The 17696-nt window shown below is 44.4% G+C and overlaps 1 protein-coding gene across 1 annotated transcript in view; it reads left to right on the plus strand.

The window, feature by feature from the left end:
• The window catches only part of LOC147463842 (uncharacterized), a 128736-nt gene that overhangs the window by 23974 nt on the left and 87066 nt on the right, over positions 1-17696 (plus strand). The window contains exon 2 of the mRNA XM_086491582.1: positions 9263-9487. Coding sequence (XP_086347708.1) covers positions 9263-9487 — 225 coding nt within the window. The remainder of the gene's footprint in view (positions 1-9262; positions 9488-17696) is intronic.

Genomic DNA, 17696 nt, shown 5'->3' on the forward strand with positions numbered 1-17696 from the left:
GTGATTTGCCACAGTTGATTGATTTAGATCAGAAAGACAAGTTTCGATTCCATTGTTTCGGTGTGTTTGATGAACGGTTTGGCACTCCGTCTATATGTTCATCTACATTGCATGCATAGTTTTTTCGAAGGAATAGTACTTTTCCAGTTGTTGGGTTAAAGGCCTAAATAACCCCTTTTAGTACATTTTTATACTTTGTCCAGGTTCATATTGAACCTGGATACATTTTTTAAAGGTCACTTATAATAAAAGTGGGAAAACCCAAAACTCACTTATTGAGTTTTCCCCAAATACGTGAGCCCTCTCTCTCTCCCTCATCGTTCTGCTAGCGCTTCCTCTCTTGCTGGCTTTCGCCACCCCTCTCCTCGCGTGCTGTTTCACTTGCACACACCGCCGCGCGCTCAACAACTGGTATCAGAGCCAGATTAGGGTTTCAGAAGCTTTGCGCAGGTGGCTGGACAGTAGACGAAAGGCTTCTCTCGCGTCAAATTTTCGCTTTCATCGCGAAGCTTCTTGCTTCCGGTGTCACCTAGGGTGATTAGGGTTCCCAAAACAGCCTAAAACAGGCTGAAATTAGGTCAAAACAGTTAAAAACCAGAAAATTACAGGTCAAAACAGCAAAACGCAGGTGTTCTAAATCGATTCCCGTGAATGCCCCTTGCTTTTCCCACTCAAAACAGGTCCATTTGATGCAAATTGATACGCCAAAATAGTAAATTTGCAAAAAATTCAGAATTGGACTATTTTTATGTACACAAATTGAGGTTTATGTACGCCTTTTGTGGGTTTATGCAAGTACGCATTGGGGATACTTGTTAATTGCTGAAATTTTCAGCACATTGTATGCAACGTGCGGTACATTGTGATCACTGAAAATTTTCAGAGTTTGTGTAGACACTTTCTGCTGCATTTTTATCCGTGCAAATGGCCTCTACTTCCTTGTCGTCTGATGCCAAGAGCTTGATGGAAATCAAGCGATTTGACGGTAAAAGTTTCGACCTATGGCAGGACAGGATGCAGGGGATTTTGTTCCTCAAGGATTGTGAGGACGTCCTTTTGGCTGTAAAGCCTGTGGATATGCCGGATGAGGATTGGGCCAAGCTCAACAAGAGGGCAAAGGCCTATATCAAAATGGCTGTGATCGATGACATTCTGGTGGACATAAAGGACTTGGACACTACACATGCAATTTGGCATAAGTTGAAGGCCACTTATGAGAATGCTACCCCTGTGAATCAGGTGCATTTGATGCGCAAACTGGTGAACATGATGCTTGACGAAGCCAAGTCGGCTTCTGAGCACTTAAGTGCTTTTACCAGTGTTATGAGTTAGCTACAGGATACTGGGCTTCAACATTTTGATGACAAGTTGAAAGCCATATTTTTATTGATGATTTTGCCAGACTCTTGGGAAACGCTTGTGGTTTCTTTGAGTAATAGCCCAAACCTCACATATGATGGAGTGCGAGGCTCCATCTTAAATGAGGAAATTAGACGCAAGTCTAGTGGTGGGGAAGGTGGCAGTTCTGCTTACAATGCGAGAGGCAGAAGTCAGAAGAAAAATACAGGTACCAAGACTCAAAACAGGAGCAAAAGCAAGTCTAGGGATAAGGATGTGACTTGTTACCAGTGTGGCAGAAAAGGCCATAAGAAGCCAGATTGCAGGTATTTCAAGAAAGAGTAGGAAAGAAAGAAGGAATCACAGGAGAAGAAGAAGATAGAGGATAAGAAAGGGGAAAAATCAGCATGTACCTCCTCCAAGGATTCGGAGACTGTCAATGTATCCTCTAGTGTGGTTATCACATAGTTATTCGACAGTGAGAAGATCTTGGTTGCAGCTTTATGTCCCTCAGATTTTGTTGTAGCAAATGCAGAAGACATGCTTATCTCACGTAGAGATGTCATTGATGCATTGCTAAGTGCAAATGATGGCCTTACACAGTCTTGGATAGTAGACTCGGGTGTCTCATTTCATGTGACTCCATCTGTGGAGTGTTTTGCTTCTTATCATGCAGGCAAGTATGGCAAGGTTTACCTTGGGGATAACCATGCTTGTGACATTGAAGGAATGGGCACTGTGCGCTTGGCATTAAACAATGGCCAAGAGTTTATGCTTAAAGATGTAAGGTATGTACTAGGCATCAAGAAGAGTCTATTGTCTGTTGGCCAGATGGATGCACAGGGTTATACAACCATTTTTGCTGTGGGTTCATGGAAGTTGCTTAAGGGATCAATGCTCATTGTCAAGGGATGCAAGAGTGGTACATTGTACTATTTACATGGCAAAGCTTTGCCTGGCAAGTTTCTTGCAGTGGCTGAAGTTGCTTCTCATTTGGAGTTGTGGCACAAAAGACTCGGCCATATGAGCCAGAAGGGATTTGATGTGCTCTCCTCTTTGAAGAGGGTTGATGTAAAGGGCACCAAGTTAGATTTTTGTAATGACTGTTTGTATGGTAAACAAAAGAAGTCTTCTTATTATTCTGGTGTCTCGCGCAAAGCTAATGCTCTTGATTTAATTCACTCCGATGTATGCTCAGTGCATGTTAAGTCTTTTGGTGGTGCATTATACTTTGTTACATTCGTTGATGATTGCACTAGGAAAGGCTGGGCATATTTGTTAAAGAATAAGAGTGAGACATTTAATGCATTTTAAGAGGTTTCATGCTTTTGTGACCACGCAAAAGGGTAGTAAGCTTAAATGTCTGAGATCTGACAATGGGGGGGAGTACACGTCTGCTGAATTTCAGCGTTCTTGCGAAGAATATGGGATTAAAAGGGAGTTGACAGCCCCTTATAATCCATCTTCTAATGGTGTGGCTGAGAGGTATAACCGTACTTTATGTGAGAGCGTGAGTTGCATGTTGTCCACGGCTAATCTCCCTCATGGGTTTTGGGGAGAGGCTTTGAAAACTGCAGTTCATGTATGCAATCGCTCTCCTAACAGTATGCTAAAAAATGACATTCTAGAGGAGGTTTGGTCTGGCAAACCTGCCTCTTATGATCATTTGAGAGTGTTTGGCTGCGAGGCTTTTGTCCATGTTCGTAATGACTTGAGGACAAAGCTAGATGCCAAGTCCATCCAAGGACTCTTCCTAGGTTATGGGGAAGAGGGTGAAATGGGCTACAGGATATCGTTGCCTCAGTTTAAGAGGGGAGTACGCAGCCGGGATGTAGTGTTCAATGAGGCTAAATTGCTGAAAAATGCTACATCTTCTGAAATTGACAAGAAATCGGTCAAATTTCAGCTTCTCTTGCCACCTATTGATGTTGAAAAAGAGCCTCAGGATGCATTACCGCAAGCTGAAATTGATAATCAGCCGATTAACCTTGAGCCAGAAGAGGTAGGACATGATTTAGATGCTCCAAATGAGGATGGACAGCCACCTATCATGGCTGAAAATGATTTTCAGCAGCATAAGCATGCTGAAAATGAGTTGCCTCTTGATGTGGAACCTGTGCCTGAGAATGTAGATCATTGGGTACACTCGTGTCAGAAGGTTGATACAGCACTTTGACCCCTCTTTGCATCATGTTATGTTGACAAATGAGGGAGAGCCTCTTACATATAAAGAGGCAAAATCATGTGAGTTAAGCAGTAAGTGGGAGCTTGCGATGCAAGAGGAAATCAAATCTTTGCATGCAAACAATACTGTGGATCTTGTGCCATTGCCTAAAGGAAGAAAGGCTCTTCCTAACAAATGGGTTTACAAGGTCAAATGTGTTGATGGAAAGCCCAAGTATAAAGCAAGGTTAGTTGCCAAAGGGTATGCACAGAAAGAGGGGATTGACTTTCAAGAAATCTTTTCTCCTGTTGTAAAGCTTACGACATTGCGTGTCCTTTTTGCTCTCGCTGCAGTGCTTGACTTAGAATTGAATCAAATGGATGTAAAAACAGCTTTTCTTCATGGTGACATTGATGAAGATATCTACATGAAGCAACTTGAGGGTTTTGTAATTCCTGATAGAAAGGAACTTGTATGCAAACTAAGAAGGGCACTGTATGGTTTGAGGCAGTCATCACGTCAGTGGTACAAAAAGTTTGATACTTTTATGCTGTCTCAAGGCTTTAAACGCAGCCATTCAGACCATTGTTTGTATACAAAGAAGGATAATGATGGAAGTCCTATAGTCCTTGTGCTATATGTAGATGATATGTTGATTGCTGGGAAGCATAAGTCTACCATTGATGCTCTTAAACGTCAGCTGAATTCAGCTTTTGCAATGAAGGATTTAGGTGATGCTGAGCACATCTTGGGCATGAGAATCAAGAGAGATAGAAAGCTGAAATTGCTCTTCTTATCTCAAGAAAAGTACATTGCTAAAGTTCTTGACAGGTTTAACATGGTTGAAGCTAAGTCACTTGGAGTACCTTTACCTCCACACACAAAACTTAGCAAAGCCGATTGCCCAAAGGATGACGTGGCAATGAATGCTATGAAGGGAATCTCTTATGCATCAGCTTGTGGTTCTCTTATGTATGCTATGGTTGCCACTCGTCCTGACATTGCCCATGCGGTGGGAGTTGTTAGTAGATACATGTCCAATCCCGGCAAAGCACATTGGGAAGCTGTGAAATGCATTCTGAGATACTTGTCAGGTACACAATCTAGGTGTATATGCTATGGCAAAAGTGACCTGAAGTTGCAGGGCTATTGTGATGCAGATATGGCAGGTGACTTGGATACCAGGAAGTCCACTAGTGGCTATGTGTTTGCTATTGTTGGTGCTGCCGTCTCTTGGTGTTCACGACTGCAGAAAATTGTGGCATTGAGTACTACTGAGGCTGAATATATTTCAGCCACTGAGGCTTCTAAAGAGGCCATATGGTTGGGCAGACTTTCAAAGAGCTTGGTATGCCTGCCAGTACTCCTGTCTTGGGATGTGATAGCCAAAGTGCTATCTATTTGGCCAAGAATGCCATGTTTCATGCACGGACAAAGCACATTGATGTGCGATACCACTTCATACGACAGGTATCGGAGGATGGTCTAGTCACCTTGACTAAGATTCACACACAGGATAACCCTGCAGATGTTCTCACCAAGAGTCTTGCTAAAGCTCAACATGAGCATTGCATATAGCTGGTGGGAGTTGGTTAACTTAAAGGTGTCATTTATGCCTTTAAGTGGGAGGTTGTTGGGTTAAAGGCCTAAATAACCCCTTTTTGTACATTTTTATACTTTGTCTAGGTTCATATTGAACCCGGACACATTTTTTAAAGGTCACTTATAATAAAAGTGGGAAAACCCAAAACTCACTTATTGAGTTTTCCCAAAAAACGTGAGCCCTCTCTCTCTCCCTCATCGTTCTGCTAGCGCTTGCTCTCCTGCTGGCTTTCGCCACCCCTCTCTGCACACACACTGCACTTCCTCGCGTGCTCTTTCACTTGCACACACCGCCGCGCGCTCAATACCAGTCACTTTACAAGGAATGGGTATGTTCATGTTTTTGTGTTGGAAGTGGTTTCAGGAATTTTCATCCTCGGAGATTCTTGGAGAAGGTAGACGCATGACTATCGACGAAGTTGAAGCATTGAAGGAGACACAGAAGACTTTGTTGCTTTCGACGCGGCCCAAAGAAGCAAGCGTTGCAGATCTTTATGAAGTTCAAGTATCGCATGACCCACGCATTAGAGTGGGCCGGCGAAGAGTTCTTCCCAGGATTCCAGATGCTGTTGGTGATCTCCCTCGACGCCATACAGTTTGGTACCAGTACCTCACTTTGGAAAGGAGGGGATGTCACGTGCACATCCAACCCTATGTGTACGTGGACAAGCTACTTTATGACATGGGTTCAATTCAGTTAGATTAGGAAGTGATATGGCACTTTTGTGAGTCTGTTCGCAGATCGTGCATGTGCAGACACTTAGATTAGATGCATATCCTCTGGTTGCACACAACATGATCATCAGATTTCATCAGGAGCATTTTTACAGTGCATAGACCTATTTTCCCTATTTTTGACATTTTTCACTTATTATTTTTAAGTGACTTTTGTTGGGAATTGGGTAGGGAAAATTAGCCAAGCATGTATATAAGAAAACCTAGCGCTAGCACCTTTGGGCAGAAGAGGCAGCAGCAGGAACTTCAGTTCAACAGGCACCTTCTCAGCAGGACCCCCCATCAACAGACCTAGCGTTTTTGCATCAGCAGAGAGCTAGCGTTGTTGCATTGAAGACCAGCCTTGGCGTTTGCATTGCAGATCAGCTGCGACAACAAAAAGACAGCAGATCAGCCCTAGCATTAGCACTTCTTCACAACAGGACACAGATTTCAACCAACGTTTTTGAATTGCAGATCAGCCCCTAGCGTTTTGCAGTTCCATCGCGACAAGATCCATAGTAGCACCAGCGTTTTCAGTTTTCAGCAGTCAGACTCCGCAGAACAACCCCCGAACCTCGCAGATCTCACCTTCCCGTAGCAGATCCTCGCTGCACGGTCAGATCCACCGAAGTTTGCAGTTTCAGCCCAGAAAATGCAGATTTCAGCATGTGCGTTTTCAGCGCTCGTCGTCGCATCGTCATCATCGACATCGTCACCGACATAGAGTCAGAATTCAGTAGATAAAAAGATTTGCAGATTTCAGCCATTAGCGTTTGCAGATTTCAGCCCGTCTCGTCGTTGTCCTCATCGTCGTCGCCATCGTTGGCTAGTCCAAAGCATTGTAGAGATTTGTGCAATCATTAGTAGACCGCTCTCGCCATAGAGAGTGGGGCCTTCGGAGGAGGGTTTGACAACATCCTGGTGTCGTATTCTTCTCTCTCTATCTTTCAGGCTCAGCACCTTCATTCACTGTGTTCACCACTTTGTTTGTGTCCATTGCACCCGCTCACTAAAGGAACGGAAGGCTCTCCCTTCCACAAGTAAAAGGAACCTTGAGCATAGTTCGGAGCGCTCATCTTGAGCAAAGTTCAACATACACTTCTGCTGTACACGTCCACTTCCGTCGACAAGCAACCCTTGGAAATACCTCCGAGCACCCTTACTTTCAGCTTCACTCGCAATGTTTTCACGACAGGACTATTCGAGTGGTAGTACTTGCTCGCAAGGCAGAGTCAGTATTAAAGCTGGTATTCTGCAACAGTAGTAAGGCTACCTAGTAACTTGGTTGGTCGGTGTTTACATCGCAACAATCCTTACATCCGCAGTAGCCACCAGTTTGGAGGAGTTTTTATTGGCTTATGTATCCACAAGCATCAGAAGCATTCAATGTCAAAAGTACAGAAAGTATCCACAGGAAGAAGGTTGGTAGTTGTGCCTCACCTTTAACAGGGGGGATGACAAGCTTTTGCTACAGTCTAGTGTGAGTCATAGTTAGCTTAGGACCTAGCTTGGAACTTTGTGAGCCTCTAGCAGGACGTGCATACCCAAGTCGGTCATAGTTGCATACCGTGAGGCTCCCTCTCTTGCACAGTTAAGTCACTTAAGCATATAGGCATAAGAACAATCACTTCAATCATTTATTAATTAGTGACTTTGACATGGCATTTTATTGAAAGCACTCAAATGCTTTGATGCTGGCTTAGACTCATCCAACTCCATGTTCACAAGTTGATGCAATCGTACCTAGCTAGGTATGGGTGCCTCGCGAGCAGAGCATGATGTTATGTGTATGAAAAACATTGAAAAAGACTCCATTTTCCTACCTGAGAATATTTCTAAATCTTCTTGTGTACCACCGTGTCCAAATACATGTATAGAAGTAAAAGTGATAATTTTCAGCAGAGAAACTGAAAATTCAGCATACAAAACACGCATACATTGCAGACGAGTGGCTCCTACTTTAGCAATATCACCAAAAATGCATTTGCAACAATCCCAGATCTGCAAATGATCTCTAGAACAGCTATAACATGAATATTTAGCAATATAATAACTCGATGAGAGTTACTTGACGCATGTATTGCACACATAAAACACGTGTCGATTTTTAATACAAAAATCAACAATAAATCTTTGCAATTACTTCGAAATCTCACACGTGGGAGGTAAAACCACAATTTACCATACAGAATTTTGCATCAGCAATGTTCCCAAAGTGTATCACACGCATCAATTTTGCCAAAATTCAGAAATTTCAACAAACCCCCAAAATTTCTCGCGTCAATTTTGCCAAAAACCACAATTTCATGAAAAGCCCCAAAATTTCTCTGATGAATTTGCCCCCATTGCATTAATACACGATCCCTTAAGCAAATTATGAGCAATTTCTTCAAAATTTCAGCAAATTCTGCAAAAGCCCCAAATTTTCCGGGTTTGAATGTGCACAAATGTCAATGAAATTGACTCTCAAGTGAAATTTCACTTGTACATGAAAAGCCCCAAATTTTTGTGAAGCTTTTATAAACAAAACCTGCAATTTTTGGCGCAAATATTCATGTTGTCGTTTATCAATGCTGAGACTGAGATTTCTTGCGTGAATTGATTCCTTGCCTTGGCTTGCGTGAGAGGGCTTGGGCTGATTTGGTGCAAAGACCACCTGCGTGTGCAGCTTTTGGCTTTGCTTGCTCTGGTGGCTCAAGGACTAGCAGAAGGTAGCGTTGGGTTGCTGCAGCAGCGTACGAGCGTGAGAGAGAGACAGAACTAACACAGGAGATTCGTGTGTACTATTCGAAGTACACTAAAAGAAGATAAAAGTGTATATATATTATGTATGATTTGTAAGGTACTTGGGGTGTGTTGATACGAATGTTAGTAGTGTGAGTTAGCGATGTGAGTTTATACATTTGAAGGTGAAGGCCTTTACACCCAACAAATGGCTCCTGTGTCTTAGAGTCACGGTCTAAAAATAGAGAAAAGGAATTGCATGCCTTTAGTCATTGCCACACTTCTTCTATCCAGCTTTTAGGGAGTGGACAAGGTTGAACTGTTGAGATTCTTGATACTTGTTATATAAATGTCTGCAAATTGTTTTTGTACGTTTGTCTCCATACCTTTTGTAAACAATGAGGATACTTCCATCTGCGCCTATTGATTTGTACACCACAGCTAAAAGGTAGGGAGTTAGGTTTATTTTAGTCATGTATTGCAAGGGTTAACTGCTACTCTATCTTTATCTAAATTGAAGTTTATTCTCTCATTCAGGGGATGGTCCATGGCTGATGTAATAAAAATTATGAATCTATCATGGAGTCAAGTATATTCTCGTAATGAGTCCCATAAATAGAGTCTCTGGTACTAAATAGTTTTAATAGGTGCTCTTGTCCAACTGTTGCAGCCAATATGTGGATTCACCATTGACCTTAGTTGTGTCTTTAAACTCAGGATATGTCCAAAAAGCGCACTCGCCAATTGAACATAGACAGGGAGGTTGCAGCAAAGGGAAAAGTTGACTTCGTAAAAGTCGAGTCCTGGGGGAGCGAAGGAAAGGATCAAAGGGATGTTGACAATTTGAAAGTGAAATCATTCAGCCCTTCTTTTAGCTCAAGGGATACGACTGGTTCTTTTTATGAGAGGCTTGTCCATCGAATTCAGTTACTTGAGAGCAAGGTATGCTTATCTCACTTAGTCATCTTTCTCGTTCACATGCTTCTCTATGCTGTCTGTATTGGTTGAAATGAGCGTTTTGTGCTGCCATGTCAAACCTACTATCTCCTCCAGCTGACCAGGTAATAGACATTATGGAGATTTTGAGAGGCCTTTACAAAAGACTTAATTAGGCCTTAGTCATGCCTTTTGTGGTGTTCGTACAGGTATTTCTTTATCAATATCAGCAAGCAGCTGAAGTTACTGTGGAGATTCAACTCTGCACTTAGATATGATTTGTGCTCTGCATTCAGATACTCTTTGTGCAAGATTCATAGGGGAGTATCTCCTCGGCCACACAGGAAGTTTGAAGTTTCCTGGAAATACAGCAAAGTATCTCCTTTTATGGTACAAAGTGGAAGCCTCTCTGGACAACACGAGAGGAAGAGCATCTCTTTCCAATGGCTGCACTTACCCATATGCGAGCTTATTCAAGCTCTGTTGGCTGGAAACAGTGAGGTACCTTCCAAAGATCTAGTCTCTCCCATGACTGCTATGGTCTCTTCCATATGCTGGGTTTCTCAATGATCATCTGATCTTTGAGGTCCACAAAAAGGAATACCTTGCAAAAATAAGTGTGGATTGACATTGGAATTGCCATAGTAAGGAGGTTCCCACCATCTGGCTATTCCTGCCAAAGGTGCAAAACAAAAGATGTCTTCACGTGATGGTGCAGTATGTGAGATACATGTTGCGACAATAAGCAAAAAAGAAATATGGCCGACAGGCGTTCAAGGCTGTGTCCCCTGGGGAAAGGAGCCTTGAGTGATTGCAAGTAAGCGTCTAGGTTGGTGCCTCTATTCACTTTGCAAAAGCTCGTGATCCTGTCGTTTGGCACACAATGTTCCGGAAAGGTAGTGTAAAAAAATACAGTGCGTGTGTCAAGACGTGTGTCCTGCATCTCCTGCAACTATGCTCGAAGCACAGCTGGGAGGGCAATAGCCTGTCCTAGAGGCAATAGTGAGAACCCACTGATTTAGCCCGTGCATTTAAGGAGTCTTGCAAAGCAATGCCCTTCTAGGAGTTGATATCAGCTAGCAGTGCCATCTTCGTGCGGAAGTGGGAAAAGCTTGTTGTGCTCTGCCTGCTTTTGGTGTATGTGGGAACCTCTTCGTGTAGAGTGCGTGAAGTCTCACTCTTAGTGAACCATAGCAATAGTATACCACTAGATGATCATAAAGAGAGCACACTTGATAAAAAACCATACAACATGGAACTATGATGACACAACACATTAGGACTCTAATCTTTGATGGGCTCCACCACAAATCACAATGTATTGAGGACAAGGACCTTACTGGCAGTACTCTCAACTCTAGACCAGGCACTAACTGGGTTCAATGAGGGTGTTTAGGCTCAAACACTGCAAGGAGTGTGTAGGTAAGACTGTGACTTTGACTTCTAGACCAAGGCTCACTGATAGACTAATGACAACTCTAGATTGATATGTACACTATAGAAATTATCTACACGTGAGGATAGAGTGAGTACTAAAGAACAAAAGGGAAGTGAGGGATCATTGTGACAAGTGGCCAGCCACATGTCAATAAGGTGGACATTTGTCCCAGCTTTTGGAAGCTTTGCAACAAGTGTTTTGTTAGGTGCAGCGGAAGTGTTGATGGTGATAGCTCAAGATGAGTGCTCAATGTGTACACAAGGTTCCATTTACTTTAATGAGAGAGATGTGCAATTGACAAAGAGGTAGAGAAGAGAGAATGATATTGTGTGTGAAGGTTGAGAGAGAGAGAGAGAGAGAGAGAGAGAGAGAGAGAGAGAGAGAGAATGACCCATAGTAGCTCGCCAAGTCCCAACTGGAAGTCTTGCATGTGCAATCATCCACATGAAAAAAGAAATACGACGAGCCGCATGTAAATCCCAGATGGCTGACCAACACTGCTGTAGATAGGCATGGGAGAGACCTGAATGTAACCAGAAACGCATACGAGTGGGCTGTTCTGGGTGCTGTCTCATCAATGCTAATCTTCCAATCTTGACAGTGTACTCAAAGAATGATACAGGCGCACTGGTGGGGTTAGAGTGAGGCCAATGCCACTCTCGTGGGTCCCAATAAAGCCGAGATAGGGCACGACCCTTCCACACCCAAAGCCTGCAAAGTGTGGCATCTGCGGAAGCGAAACGGGGGTCAACACAACGACGCTTCTCGCGGGAGCCAACTACTCGGATGGCCTCCCAGCGAGCGCCTGGGTAGACAAGGTGCGGGGAGGTAGTATCATATGTCAATCTAGCATGAATCCCCTGAGAGTAGTCAGTATCAACTGTGAACAGCATGGTGTCTAAACGAACTAATAAGAGAGTGCTCTGAGCAAAGAGACCTTCCCAGCCACTATGTGGAGGCATCTGAACCGTGCCTCGCATGACTGCATCCCACTGTGAAGGAACGGCAGAGTCAATCTCAAGCAGTCTGTCTGGCACACCCCTCGACCAATGTCATAATGTTCTGCCACAAAATCTGCATCCAGCATACGTGTCTCATGAAACAACCGCATAGAGGAAGCAGGGCCAGTGTCCCAAGCAGCCCAATCAACGTGAGTCCTCTCTCCAAGCTGACGGGGTGGATTAACCGAAGAATCAAGAACTGCATCATTCCAAATGAGAGGCTGGCGCTCAATCTCCTCACGACATGAGGGAGGTGAGCGTATGATAGCCCGTCGCATGGAAACCCAAATCTGAAGGAGCGATCGGATGAAGGGTGAGAGAGTGCTGGTGAACAAGGGGGCATCTGTAAAGAGAAAACGATACCCTGTATGCCAAGTATGACCATTTCTAGTGCCGAGGCGTGGAGTCGTTGTGCAAAGAGCGGCCTGAAGAAGCATCTTCCAAGGTTCTTGGTCGGGAAAAAGACCCCGAACAATAAGGTTGGTAAGAAGGGCGCGGCTCTGTAATTCTGGATCAATAATGCCAAGGCCTCCCTTTGACCTAGGCCGAATAATCGTGGACCAGTGAACTCGAGCACGAGTATCAATAGACCCATCTGTGCCACTCCCTAAAAAGTTCCGCACTAGTCGGCGGAGTTTAGCTATCACACCAGAATGTAGCATCAAACAAGAGGCCGTATACCATACTGTAGCTAGAATGACTGGTTGGCGACCAATGCACGGCCAGCCAACGGCAGATGACGTGAAGACCAATGACATAGCTTCCTGCGAATAGACTGTAGTACGGGTGCAAACTGTTGCTGTGAGGAAACGTCAAATCCAACCTGAAAGCCCAAATATCTGCTTGTCTGACCCGGTTGCAGCCATGTGAAACCATTAGCTACCCCCCAAGTAGGTATGTCATCACTGCCAACCAGCAACCCATAGGATTTATGCCAGTTAATGCGTGCACCACTGGCAATGCAAAAAACCTCCAGGGCTTCCCGCATGGCATCAAGAGCTCGGAGTAAATAGCGCAACATTAGCATAGTGTCATCAACAAACTCCTGATCGATAAGGTCCGGAGCTGAAGGTACTGGCATGGTCAAGCCACGAAATCCATGACTCTGAGCACGAAGAAAGTCGGACATAGTCTCTCCTACAAACAGATACAGATATGCTGCTAGAGGACATCCCTGACGGACAGATCGAGAAAGCTCAAAACTGCGACTGACACGACCACCAATAGTAATAGCACTGCTGGCAGTCCTGAAGAGAGCGGAAATGCCTGAGATCCATCTCGAAGGGAAACCCATCCTGGCTAATGATCCTTCGAGAAAGTCCCACTCAACACGATCGTATGCTTTCTTGAAGTCAAGGATGAAAAAAGCGAGAGGTTCAGAAGATGATCTGGCCCACTCTACTGCCTCATAAAAAGTGAAGATATTATCCAGTATGCATCGATCCATGACAAAGCCTGTCTGAGAAGTATGAATAATATATGGTAAGAACGGTCGCAAGCGATGGCCGATTAGTAACGCTAATATCTTATAGACCGAAGGAAGTAGGGTAATAGGTCTCCACTGGCGGAGCTGAGTGGTGTCACCCCCTTTCGGAATAAGAGATATGAGACCTGAACATAGATCCGGATGCATATATCCTGATGCAAAGATGTCCTGGCAACCGCGAAGCAGTGGTATATGCAATACATCCCAATAAGTCAAAAAGAAAGCTCTAGTGAGGCCATCATTTGCTGGATAGGATGATGGGTCTAGACTCTCGATAGCAGCATGAAGCTCTGCAAGTGTGAAGGGTGCCAACAAGATCTCTGCCATAGTGTCTGTACAACGCTGTCGGGTGTGATGCCAGATCTGCTCACGAGCAAGTAAAACCTCAGTAGTGCATACATCAGCAGTGAACAATGCCTCAAAATAATTTGCAGACATATCAAGAATAACATCAGGATGCATATGTAGTGTCCCCTGAGCATCGCACAAAGTCCGAAGGGTGGTGCCAGGAGGGCGCTCTTTATGCGCAACAAAGAAGGCTTTATTCATTCGATCAGCTTTAGCTATCCAATGAGATACTGAAGCATGATGAATGAACTCAGACCTAGCCTCCTGTACGCGACGAATCTCCTCTATGAGCTCTGTCTGTCTAACAACGAGATAAGCATCCTGAGGCCACTCCTCAAGCAAGCGCTGAGTGGAACCAAGAGGAATGTGAAGATCAGACTCGCGTACTCTCAACTGACGATGAATAATAGCAGTCTGATCACGGCAGTAAATACTAGACTGAGTAATGCAGTGAGCAAGGAACTCGCCAGGGGGACCACAATAAGAAGCACCTGTGGACTATAAGTCACGAATCTGCTGCTGCAAAACTTCAGTGGTGAGAATACTGTTAGGGATGCGGCAGCCTCGTCTCTGTGTAGAGGATCTAGTGAAGGAGATAAACAATGAGATGGGTAAATGATCTGAAAGGCTGGTCCCTCTCCAAATAGTAGTAAATCCACCTAGAGTTGCTTCCCAAGGGCCAATGTAATAACGATCAAGTCGCTCTAATAATCTCCCCTGCTGTCTCTGAAACCCCCACGAGTAATGAAGAGTAGCAGGGTGGTGACCAAAAGAGGGTAAGTGCAAGGCGTCAACACCTTGAATAGCTAGAAGAAATCGATCCCAAGCTGGCTGCTCATCAGGAGAAATGGATGATAGAACTGGAGGTGTGATGGATCGCCAATCAGAGTCGCTCTCGACGTTGTTGAAGTCGCCTCCAACAACCCAAGAGTCTACAGCAGGTAGAACAGCAGCCAAGGAGGACCAAAAAGTAGCCCTCTCTCGAGGAGTAGTGGGCTCAGACACAGATCAAGCTCTTATGCTTACCTCGACTGGTTATCGGCGAGGGACTTTGGCTATGTTACCACAAATTGCTTGGCAAGGGGATCCTCAGACACATGATGAAGTTTTTTCAGTCATCACTAGCATTACACTATGGAATGTTTGGAGAGCCCGTTGTCTTCACATTCTCAGTGCGGCTCCACAGCTCCTTCAAGATACCCTCACTGCCATTTGGCTGGACATCATTCACACACGATTTGGCAGTGGGATTCTTCCTCAGGTACTTCTCGAGCAGCCGAGGCTCGTCGATTTGCCTTCCTTCGGCGTTGGGCCCGATCTCCACTCTTCTTCACACTTACAGGTGGCCAGATTACATGGCATTATATCCCCCCTCGGTGGTTTCTCCTCCACTCATCACACAGACCACCATGAGATTGTTCTAGTCGAGTTGTCACTATAGTGGCTCCCACCCTTACATTCAGCTTGTACACCCCACGTGATAGGCTATTTTGGCATCCGCTGGGGATTTTATTGTACTCAGTAATATATAGCCCTGGATTTTCCAAAAAAAAAAAAAGAGAGAGAGAGAGAGAGAGAGAGAGAGAGAGAGAGAGAGAGAGAGAGAGAGAGAGAGAGAGAGAGAGAGAGAGAGAGAGAAGATTAACACCAGATGGGGTCCCAAACCCCCCTCCAAGGCCCCCCCACTCTATTGCCAGAGTGGTGTCTGCTTTAGATTGCACAAATGCTGATACAATTGATCTAGATGTTGAGATGCCTATGGGATCTTGCAGTGGATGCTTGGATTAGAGAGACTAAGGGCTGAAAATAAAACGCCAGGAGGATCTAGCTTGATCTGTGATGGTACGGCAAGGCTGTGGCTGTCTGAAACGCTGGCTGATCTGGAGGCTGAAATCTGCAAGTGCTGATCTGCTCCAAAGGCACTAATGGGCTGAATGCTTGATGGATGAAAACACTGATGTTGGGGACGCTTGTACTGATCTGTTATTGTTGGGTGAAATGCTAAAAAATGCTAGAGGATACAAAACTCTTAATAAGATTACATTCAAGAACAGGTTTCCAATGTTGAGGAACACATTTATGGTCGATGTAGACGGAGATTAGCCATGGGAGAGAGGAAGCGTGTAGAAGCCAAGAAAATGAGAGAGAGCGAGGTTGACGAGCTTCTATTTTGAAGCTTCTACATATATATAGAAAAAAAACTAACTATACACACCAACCCTTTTACCATGCATGTACCAAACATAAAGGGTGGTGTGCATCTGTTCTCTACCACAGGAGTGTTTTCCACGGTTTAGACCACGACAACATGGGCTTAAAACCCAACAATCCCCCTCTCAAGCCCAAACCACTGACAATGGGATGGGTACAGACCATGGAAGAGTCCAACAAAACCACATGAAACAATGAGTAGAGCCCCCCCCCCCCCCCCCCCCCCCCCTCTGACGACATCAGCGTGTGTGTACTTCCCTCGGACAACAATTAGAGTGGGAAAAATAGGAACTCAACCAAAACTAACAACTTGGGAGGTCTTACCACTTTTTTTTCTGTGGCAGTGTCTATACCCATACAAATGGGACATGACAACATCTGATGGTATCAAGTGACAAAACTAAAACAAAACTATGACATGGAACAGGTGAAAAACAATCTTTGAAAATTGCATCAGTTGATGTACCACATTCTCGAATCTGGCGATCTCTAATTTGTGGACCCTTTGATACGCCGCCATATATACATGTATTCTTGATTTTTGATGATATGCGGAATTTGGTTGCTTCTTGTTGTATATGAACTGCAAGCTCTCATGTGGGTGTTAAGAACTAGCACGATAGGACCATCTCCAGGAGCAAGAAAAGGCTGAGCATTGACATGAACAATTGTTTTCGCAAGCCCAATAAGCCTATAAGGTCCCTTCCTCTCCAAGCCATGGGCCAACCTTGAGCTTGAATAGGTGTGGGCTCTGTGAAGCCAACCTCTAAGACCTCCTGAAGGACGTAGTTTGGGAAAGACGTTGAGAAAAATTATTATGAGTAGTATCTGCTTGACCTTGGTCTCAACGACCACTTCAGGATCACCGGCATGTATCCTTGCATCAAGTTCTCCAACAAGACTATTCCGCATAACAACTGTTGTCGTCCAAGGGAACCTTGCTTACAATAAGCTGTCCAATATTAAGATGATAAATAACCCGATAATGGCGAATATTAAGATGATAAATAACCCGATAATGGCGAACATTAATATTTGCGCACCTGACATCAGCCTCCACAACAATGGGTGCTGCAGGCCTCTACCAGGTTCACATTTGATAGAAACACCCCACCAACAACTGAAACCTGTGGACTTGTCAAAGTTTCAAGAACTTGGCTATTGCGCAAACGGTTCCCTGCACATCCGCCTTTACAATAAGGACGAGCTCCACCACGGCTTTGATACCACTATTGAGGACCTCATCTATGGCGGATGCAGATGAAGATTAGCCATGGGAAAGAAGCGTGCAGAAACTGAGAATGACAGAGAGAGCGAGGTTGACGAGCAGCAAAAAACGCTAAATTAATTATTTTGAAGCTTCTACATATTTATAGAGAAAAGGCTAACTATACACACCAAACCTTTTACCATGCATGTACCGAACACAAAGGGCGGTGTGCATCTGTTCTCTTACCACAAGAGTGTTTCCCATGGGTTAGACCACGACAACATGGGCTTGAACCCAACATCCAATACCAAGAATACTTGATAGATTACAAGGTTCCACTTGCTTCAACAAAACCGATCTTAAAAGTGGTATCATCAGATTATGATCGCTCCCGGAGATGTATACAAGACCACGGTCAGGACATCCTTCGGATTGTACAAGTATTTGGTGATGCGTTTTGGACTCACGAATGCTCTTGCAATGTACAATTGGATGATGGATCGGATATTTGGTGAGTATCG

Source organism: Adiantum capillus-veneris, chromosome 2, assembly GCF_014529385.1.
Source record: "Adiantum capillus-veneris isolate H3 chromosome 2, ASM1452938v2, whole genome shotgun sequence".
Lineage (NCBI taxonomy): Eukaryota > Viridiplantae > Streptophyta > Polypodiopsida > Polypodiales > Pteridaceae > Adiantum > Adiantum capillus-veneris.